The 9,624-nt window shown below is 35.8% G+C and overlaps 1 protein-coding gene across 3 annotated transcripts in view; it reads left to right on the top strand.

Annotated features, from left to right (window-relative positions):
- Nucleotides 1–9,624, top strand: part of LOC107587846 (dynactin subunit 1-like) — a 26,093-nt gene that overhangs the window by 1,616 nt on the left and 14,853 nt on the right. For all 3 annotated transcript variants that reach the window (XM_016275810.1, XM_016275809.1, XM_016275808.1), the window contains exons 2-4: nucleotides 4,949–5,200; nucleotides 5,301–5,379; nucleotides 5,472–5,503. In XM_016275810.1, the coding sequence (XP_016131296.1) occupies nucleotides 4,949–5,200; nucleotides 5,301–5,379; nucleotides 5,472–5,503 (363 nt within the window). The remainder of the gene's footprint in view (nucleotides 1–4,948; nucleotides 5,201–5,300; nucleotides 5,380–5,471; nucleotides 5,504–9,624) is intronic.

Here is a 9,624-nt window from a genome sequence, read left to right as displayed (position 1 = left end):
TCAGTATAAAAACAATAGAAGTCAAGAAGTTGAAGTCTCCAACATTATAGAAAAACAAATGTGTGTGTTTATTTATTCATGTGTACTTATTCCCTGAAACATTTTGTGGATTGTAAGAGCTCTTATAACAGAAGAGGGTAAGTGCTCAAATATATGCCTTTATTTAATATTTACAATACGATGAAAGCATGCGGGCAAAGATTTGATGGACAACATTTAATTCATTCAAGAGCATCAGGCTTAGTACGCAAATCTCCTCAAACATAGACACTTTATGTTTAGCACATGACTCACAGATGGCAAAGCTCTGCTGTTTAAGCTTCAAGTTCGTAGGTAACTTAAAATCATTCAAATTCTTTGGTTTTATTTTTTAACAAGCTCCACAATATCTATATGAGCAATGACATTCCTAAACCCACAGTTTTCCTCTCTCACTGACACAGTTAGTGACTTAAAGGCACAATATGTAAGATTGTTTTATTAAAATATCCAAAAACCACTAGAACAGTGTTATATATTTTGCTGACTTGTGTACTTACATTATCCCAAATGTTTCAAACAATGTTTAAATCCAGAGAAATAAGCAATTTTAACTAGTGACACGGACCGTGTCCATAGTGTCATTGTGTCGCCTGCCAATGATGTCATAACCCCTCGATTACCGGTTTTGTTTTGTAGAAAACATGGAAACACCAAAGACGCTTTAATATGTTGTGCGTTTTATTAGACTGGTGACGACCGCACAGAGTAGCATTATAACAGAACTTTCAAATGTATCTAGTATGATAAAACAGCGCTGCTTTTTTTCCCCACATACGCACGACAGGAAGAAGTGGAAGCGATCGACTGTGGCATAATAAAAGCTCCGCTGCTTTCGAGCCGTGTGTCACTCTCGTTCAGCGGCCTCGTTTCGCTTCGACGGCTTTCAGCCTCACCCTGCTTTATTCTACTACGTTAACAAATCATTAGCTCATCCATGAACATGATTTCTGCCCGAGTCCCGTCGGATTGCATCGGCTGTGGGGATGAAGACGACAACTCCCATGATTCCACACTCAGTCACAGCATCATCAAACTACGCCTTTGTCTCTTTGTTTATTTTTAATACTCGCCCTCTAGGGGCGAAAATTACATATTGTTCCTTTAATTCTGCTGAGTCACAAGTCAGTTTTCAGTAACTATTATTAAATCTGTGTAACGAATGAACATGTCACATTTCAGTGAGCTGCTGCCAGCACAGCTCTCTGTTTTCGAGTTGCAGGAGAGGTCACATCTATCACTTCTGTTCTCTTTCTATTGTTCCATTGTAACCTAATAATGTTCCCAACTCTAAATTCAGATCATTTAGAGTTTATATTAGAGTCAGGAAGAATAATAAATAACACTGCAAATAGTGTGCCTTATCTTGTTATCTTTGTGTGACCAGTAGCCTACTTATTTTTAGTATACAGTAGTTTCAGAAATAAAACTAATTTTGGACCCCAGCCTCTGTGCGATTAGAGAGAATTTAAAGGACTAAATGGAAGTGAAATGGAGCAGGTCTCTCAGGATCAGCTGGTGTGTGTGAGTTCTTGCACACTGTGACTGCAGGTAACAGTGATGTCTTCTGCAGTAAAGAATAAGGCTGCGCCACAAACTTTTTTAGCCATGAGCTCTGGTCTGAGTGCTCCTAAATAACCCTCAATTTTCCTCTTAGACATATAATCTGGAGGGCATGAAAGACTTGTTCAGACACCTAATGAGGAGCCTGCAAATGGCTTTTACTCCCCCAGACTGTCTAGTCACAGTATTTTAACTTTATTCCACAAAATGTCTAAATGTCATTGCATTTGATAAATTATACAGTTTGTCCGAATCTGACTGACTGAACAGCATTACAAAAGTGCTGAGATACAGTGCAACATCACTGGCACAGTTGACCTGTCGTTGGGAGTTTTATTGACAGGCGATTTGACCATTCATAATGCCGAATCTGCCATTTTTGTCAGACAAACAAACCAGACAGGAGAGTAGATTAACGTCGGTGGACTTGAACTTGAAAAATGGTTTGAATTGACGTCTTTCCATGTTTGAAACAAAATACTTTCTAACGTTTATTCATGTTTATTTCATGCTATAACTAGTATAGTAAGAAATGATCGGTTCACGTGTCGCTTCAACTAAAGCCCGAGACACTGCATGATTTTAGCAATCCTATAAGATCACTGCAAACCACACTGGGCGACATGGATCTAATAAACTTGGGTATGACATGCATGTAGACTGTACAATGACCTGTTGACTCATAGGCAATGACGCACATAGGCTACTATAGAAGAATAAAATGTCATCTGCAATGCGCTAGTGATAAACAAAAAGAGCATGATGAATCACACTTTAGCAGTTGTAGTTTTTATGTGTGCTAAAAAAAATTGGAAGCGGCAAAAGAGGAAGGGATAAGAGCTTGAGTTAGCAACAGTTTTACTTTTTAGCGCCATGTCGCTGGTCAGTAAACGTGGGTCGTAGCACCAAACACACAATGTGCGATGATCATGCTGAATTTCTGAAACTCTCAGAAAATTATTGAAGGCTGTCTTTGGTCGCAAGACCGTGACAACGGCCATTTTTTAACCTCTCTCACTGTACGATAGGGCTGTCAAAAAAAATTCGAATTTTGAATATTCGTCTAATTTAAAATAAAAATCCACATTCGAATGCAAAAAGGTTGCATTCAAATTTTAGGTGTGCGTTAAGAAGGCAGCCTTATTAGTGGCGGACGAGATGCGATGACAATGTAACTAAGTGTGTTGCATTATAATGTTTTTGTTAACCTATCCAGTTGAAGCCACTAGATGCAGCGCTGCTGCGTTGTTAATGACAAATATTGCAGGAAAAGAGAACGGAGTTCAGTTTTTACGTCAAAACTGAAACCAAGCCGTTCACACAGAACGCATATTTTGCGCATTTTCTAGATGGACATCTATCACCATTGCACTCGCATCTCGCACAAAAGAGCCTCATGTTTAGAAAGCCATGTAAAATTAATGCAAGTTTAACTTTGAAAAAACATATATCGAGACTTTATGGCAGGTTTTCCCCCCATCCCACTGCATCTCATGTTTTTAAATGAAAAATGTACTCTGTGTGATTGGCTTTCAGCCCTTTGTATTAAACTATGCATACATACATGATGCTGTTTTGTTTATAGTTGTTTAAGCAACTTAATTAATTATAATTGGTTTATAAACATTATTTGAAACATTATGCACTTTTTTCACAGATAGTCATGTTATCTTTGAATAGCTTTGAATAAACCTGCATTAGTAATATTTTGCTAGATGCGCCCTCTTGTGGCCTCAGAAGTGAAGCCAAAAGCTTTTCTTTACCCTAGCTGAAATTATGCATTTTAAATTCGAATATAATTAGAATTTTGATCATATTTAATTACAAAATTCGAATTTAGTTTTTCAGCCATTTTGACAGACCTACTGTATGATATAGGAACACCGATTAGGAGCCACAGTCACAGAAATCGCCACGATTGTTTCACGATACCAATCTTTTGGGACAGCCAAAAATCGTGCAGTGTGTTTCATGCTTGAGGCGGTATAGCGATCTGTCACGACACATTAAAGAGCCACAAAACGGTATTTATTGTTTGAATTAGGGCTGCACAATTAATCAAATTTCTAATCGCGATTACAATTATGGATGCCACAATTACATAATCGTTCAAAGTCCACTTATGTTATTCTATGTGCTTAAGATGCTTTTTTCTTTCTACATGTTATCTTAAGGGTTTTTCCATTGTTTTAATTTTAGTTTTAGTATAACACTATAATACCATTCATATTTTTACTTTTTTATAATTTAAAGAAGAAACCAATCCGATTTATAGTTGACATTTGAGACTTAATACTATAGAAAAGCACTAAAAGTTTTTCAGTTAGAGTGTTTTCAGCTTGTTTATTTTGTTTATTTATAAAAATACGGCATGCAGTTGCATCAAACAATGGCATAAACATCATTCAAAGTAAATTGTGATATCGTAATTAATCATCGCAATTACAATTTCAAGGGAATAATCGACAATTATGATTTTTGTCATAATCGTGCAGCCCTAGTTTGAATTTCTTAAAAAATGACAAAATTTGAATGCTGAGACATTGTTACATACCAAAACGTAACCTGCTCTGTTTTGTCTGTCCGCACGTTGTCAGTTTCCTCTTCGCTCTGCGATATATTCCTTCAAACAATTCGTTCATTCTGAAATAAAACAAGTGAACTGTTTTTATTACACCATGTCTACACCGGACCGGATGTGAGAGGTGCGATGCGAAGCAGCAATAAAACCCATTATCACTAGTGATGCTGTCTACTGGATGCAGTGCCACACGACAAGTACCCCACAGTAAACTGTTGCCTCGTTCTATTTATGAAATACTGACACAAAGTAGTATATGATTTTGCAGTGGTCGCTTTGTCACGTCCAGTGTAGACAGACTTTAGCTGTTGCGGTGCGATGTTAGTCATTGAATCATTCATTCAACTGATTTGTTCAGAAACACTGAATTAATCAGGATCGAACACACGATTACTGTGTTGCTTGATGTTGCAAAGGTTTTGCTGTGACTTCGTTTGAAACTATTTTTGTTGACAAAGTATTGTGTATTATCACATCAGTCTGTCTGTCTGTCTATCTATCTAAAGTTTAGTCATTTAAAACCTGACATCCTTCTTTTGTTAAACATTTTTCTTAAAAAGTGTGCTTGTACTGTCTTTCTCTAATTAAAGCCGCTAGATTGAATATTTTGTATCTAATGCAATGACATTGATGCACTTCTACTGAATGTGTGACTAACGTTTCCAAATACTTTTTAGGGCCATTATACATTTTCATCACTCTACCATTTTTGATACAATCAAAAGCTTTTTTTGTCCTTTAAGAGTTTTTCTCTCTTGTCCCCAGACCACCAGCAGCGGCAGCAGCAGGATGAGTTCAGATGGAGGTGGGCGGCCTGTTAAGGTGGGCTCTCTGGTTGAGGTCATCGGCAAAGGTCATCGAGGCACTGTGGCATATATTGGAAACACCCTCTTTGCCTCTGGAAAATGGGTGGGAGTCATTCTAGATGAACCTAAAGGCAAGAATGATGGGACTGTGCAGGGTAAACGATATTTCACCTGTCAGGAGAACCATGGGATATTTGTACGCCAATCACAGGTACTCCCATATATGCTTGCATATATATAAACACTGACAGGTGAAAACATGTAAATGTTCTTTTGTTGACTTCTTAGAAACTGCTGTGACCCTCTTGCAGATCCAGTTAGTGGAAGATGGGGCTGACACGACATCTCCTGACACACCTGAAGCTGCCACCTCCAAAATGCTGAAGCGAGGTAGGCAAACAGTTCCAGGTACATATCTGCTTGCAGCCATATTTTTCACATGAAATTGTAATGATCTAATTTTCTCTTTTTTATTTTCTCAGAGATAATTGAAGGTCCAAAGTCAAACAAAGTGGTGAGTGAGGAAAGGGGCTTCAACATAACGGATACGTTCTTACATTGGTACTTGTGCACAGTGTTTCTGTGAGACTGTGTAAAGTATTCATAACTTTTTTTCCTATACAAACACTGGTGCCCTTTTGAAAAGGTGTTTAGTCTCGCTTAGCAAGACTTTTGCAGCTTATTTTGGCCAAGAACCACCCACTCAGACAGGAAAGGTCGGTCTGACCCATCTTAAAAGCCAACAGCCATAGTTTGATTTTTGAAATGCCATGTAGGGACGAGTTTATCTGAAATTGTTGATACACACAATAATAGTCTGTTCAGTCACTGGTTGTACTGAAAACAGCAGAGAATTTATTAGAAATGTGTGTAATTAGAATTTCTGAATAAATACGTACTATTATTTAGACCAAAGAATAATACTCAGTTCTTCTAGTGAATGTACAGTTTACTTGCTAGTGAAAGGCTCAAAAGAAACTCTGAATTTCTTTGGTAAAAACTGATTTTAAACTTGGGCATATCCAATTATTATTTCTTCCTTGAAGGTTCATTGCTATCACTTAAATTTGCCGGGCATCACACAAACAGCACATTACCTGTGTGTGTGTGTGTGTGTGTGTTCATCAGAAGTGTTCCTATATTGTTTCTGTTAATTTTATGTACATTTATTCATGTGTGCTAGAGTGCTTTGCTAGCTGGATGGCAGTGTTCTTTGATGAATGACCGCTTTTAAATGGAAATTATGAATTAGCATGCTGAGTATGATGTATTTATGTGTGTGAGACAGACCTAGTGAAAGAGATTTGACTTTATATTTTACAGTATGTAGTGCTTTTGGTGTGTTCAAGTTAGGTATTTACCATGACTTTGTTACTGAGATAATTAAAAAAATTAGTTGTGGTCAGTGTGATTTTAATTAATATGCATTATTTTATAAATTCTTAAAAGTTTTAATGCACATTTCTTTCTTGATGTTAGGGCTCCACATGTATGATAGTCATTTATCTCATAAATTGAAGGTAAAGATTGACACAAAAGCCCTAAATTGAATCACTACATATTTATCTTTGTTCATCCTCATATACAGTTCAGAACCAATATTCACACTATTTTGTATTGATATACAATTATTATAAAAAAGGCTGAGACCACATAGACAATCTAATATTTAAAATGTAGTTTACCTCTAGAAATATACAAAGTTCTAGTATTTTGAAAGCAAATAATTTTATGATTAAAATGTAAAAGAATTATGAAAGATTATGCACTATTTGTTACATCACTAAATGATTAAATTATGGTAAATTTAAAAAAAAAAAAAACTACATTTGTGTATTGTAAATGATATATGATATAAGACTGCTTGATGAAAGACTGAGCATTTCCTTCCCTCTGACACAAACCTTGTACTGCAGCCTGGCTTGGCATTAGCTGTCTTGTCATTTGATCACCACTGAAATATTGGACTTGAAAGCTGTGTGTGTCCAGCGTTTTCTTCTAAATGTCAGTGCTTGGGGTAATGCTGTTTAGGAGGTTATCTAGTTCAGGCTGTCAGTATGAATTGTTCGGTGCTCTTGCCCTGAGGTTGAAAGTATAAATGGACATTAATGGAGAAGAGGACCTGTGTTTAACTGTCTTAAACCTTGATTCAAAATAAATTAACTCAGCATGAATTTGTGGGGTTTATGTTTACTTTATTGCTGAAAACTAAAGTCACAGTGAGTGTTAAGCTTTTACAAGCTGCTTTTTACCTATTTTAAGAATCCACCAAAGTTACTTAATCTTATCCCATGGATTAAACCATGGTGGATCTGTGAATAACTAAAGAAACTCACAAATTCTGTGTAGGAATTAGGGCTGGAAAATATGGCCAAAATTTATATCATGACAGGCTATATTTCTTCATTTCAGTCGATACGATATAATTCCGATATCGATATGCTGCAGAAAACTGAAAAAACAGTGAGCAACAACGAAAACATGTTGCTGGAGAAGGGCTTGTTGAAAATGCAGATTAATTCTCTGCCAGCAGGAGGCGCTTTGGGAGCGGCAGAAGCAGAGGTTTCCCCGGTAACGGCTGTACACAAAACAATGCTGCATTCATGAACACTGCTTTATATCAGATAAAAAGAAAAATGTCATCGCAACGTGCTCATGTTTTTTCAACGAAGTCAACCGGCACACATAAATCAGTGTATGGGATACCCTGATTACTGCTTATGTACCATATATTGAAATATTGGAAATGTGTTTAAAAATCATGTCTCCGTTATTGAAAAAAATTACATTGCGGTATATAGCCTATTGATATTTAATTAGTGTCCAGTCCTAGTAGGAATCCAAAATTATAAAGAAAACAACACGAAAATGTGCAAAAATTGTATATATATACGCTTTTAAATGGAAATTATGAATTAGCATGCTGAGTATGATGTATTTATGTGTGTGAGACAGACCTAGTGAAAGAGATTTGACTTTATATTTTACAGTATGTAGTGCTTTTGGTGTGTTCAAGTTAGGTATTTACCATGACTTTGTTACTGAGATAATTAAAAAAAATTAGTTGTGGTCAGTGTGATTTTAATTAATATGCATTATTTTATAAATTCTTAAAGGATGCACATTTCTTTCTTTATGTGAAGGCTGCACATGTACATGGATCATAGTCATTTATCTCATAAATTGGCGGTAAAGATAGATATGAAAGTCAATTTGAATCACTACATATTTATCTTTGTTCATCCTCATATACAGTTCAGAACCAATATTCACACTATTTTGTATTGATATACAATTATTATAAAAAAGGCTGAGACCACATAGACAATCTAATATTTAAAATGTAGTTTACCTCTAGAAATATACAAAGTTCTAGTATTTTGAAAGCAAATAATTTTATGATTAAAATGTAAAAGAATTATGAAAGATTATGCACTATTTGTTACATCACTAAATGATTAAATTATGGTAAATTTAAAAAAAAAAAAAACTACATTTGTGTATTGTAAATGATATATGATATAAGACTGCTTGATGAAAGACTGAGCATTTCCTTCCCTCTGACACAAACCTTGTACTGCAGCCTGGCTTGGCATTAGCTGTCTTGTCATTTGATCACCACTGAAATATTGGACTTGAAAGCTGTGTGTGTCCAGCGTTTTCTTCTAAATGTCAGTGCTTGGGGTAATGCTGTTTAGGAGGTTATCTAGTTCAGGCTGTCAGTATGAATTGTTCGGTGCTCTTGCCCTGAGGTTGAAAGTATAAATGGACATTAATGGAGAAGAGGACCTGTGTTTAACTGTCTTAAACCTTGATTCAAAATAAATTAACTCAGCATGAATTTGTGGGGTTTATGTTTACTTTATTGCTGAAAACTAAAGTCACAGTGAGTGTTAAGCTTTTACAAGCTGCTTTTTACCTATTTTAAGAATCCACCAAAGTTACTTAATCTTATCCCATGGATTAAACCATGGTGGATCTGTGAATAACTAAAGAAACTCACAAATTCTGTGTAGGAATTAGGGCTGGAAAATATGGCCAAAATTTATATCATGACAGGCTATATTTCTTAATTTCAGTCGATACGATATAATTCCGATATCGATATGCTGCAGAAAACTGAAAAAACAGTGAGCAACAACGAAAACATGTTGCTGGAGAAGGGCTTGTTGAAAATGCAGATTAATTCTCTGCCAGCAGGAGGCGCTTTGGGAGCGGCAGAAGCAGAGGTTTCCCCGGTAACGGCTGTACACAAAACAATGCTGCATTCATGAACACTGCTTTATATCAGATAAAAAGAAAAATGTCATCGCAACGTGCTCATGTTTTTTCAACGAAGTCAACCGGCACACATAAATCAGTGTATGGGATACCCTGATTACTGCTTATGTACCATATATTGAAATATTGGAAATGTGTTTAAAAATCATGTCTCCGTTATTGAAAAAAATTACATTGCGGTATATAGCCTATTGATATTTAATTAGTGTCCAGTCAATCCAAAAATCCAAAATTATAAAGAAAACAACACGAAAATGTGCAAAAATTATATATATATATATATATATATATATATATATATATAAAAAGTATGATAGGTATACCACCCAGTGTAAGCTTTTGTAAGTTTTGTTT

The sequence above is a fragment of the Sinocyclocheilus grahami genome, unplaced genomic scaffold (assembly GCF_001515645.1).
Source record: "Sinocyclocheilus grahami isolate Dianchi unplaced genomic scaffold, SAMN03320097.WGS_v1.1 scaffold96.1, whole genome shotgun sequence".
Classification (NCBI taxonomy): Eukaryota; Metazoa; Chordata; class Actinopteri; order Cypriniformes; family Cyprinidae; genus Sinocyclocheilus; species Sinocyclocheilus grahami.
This window is presented reverse-complemented; position numbering and strand designations above follow the sequence as displayed.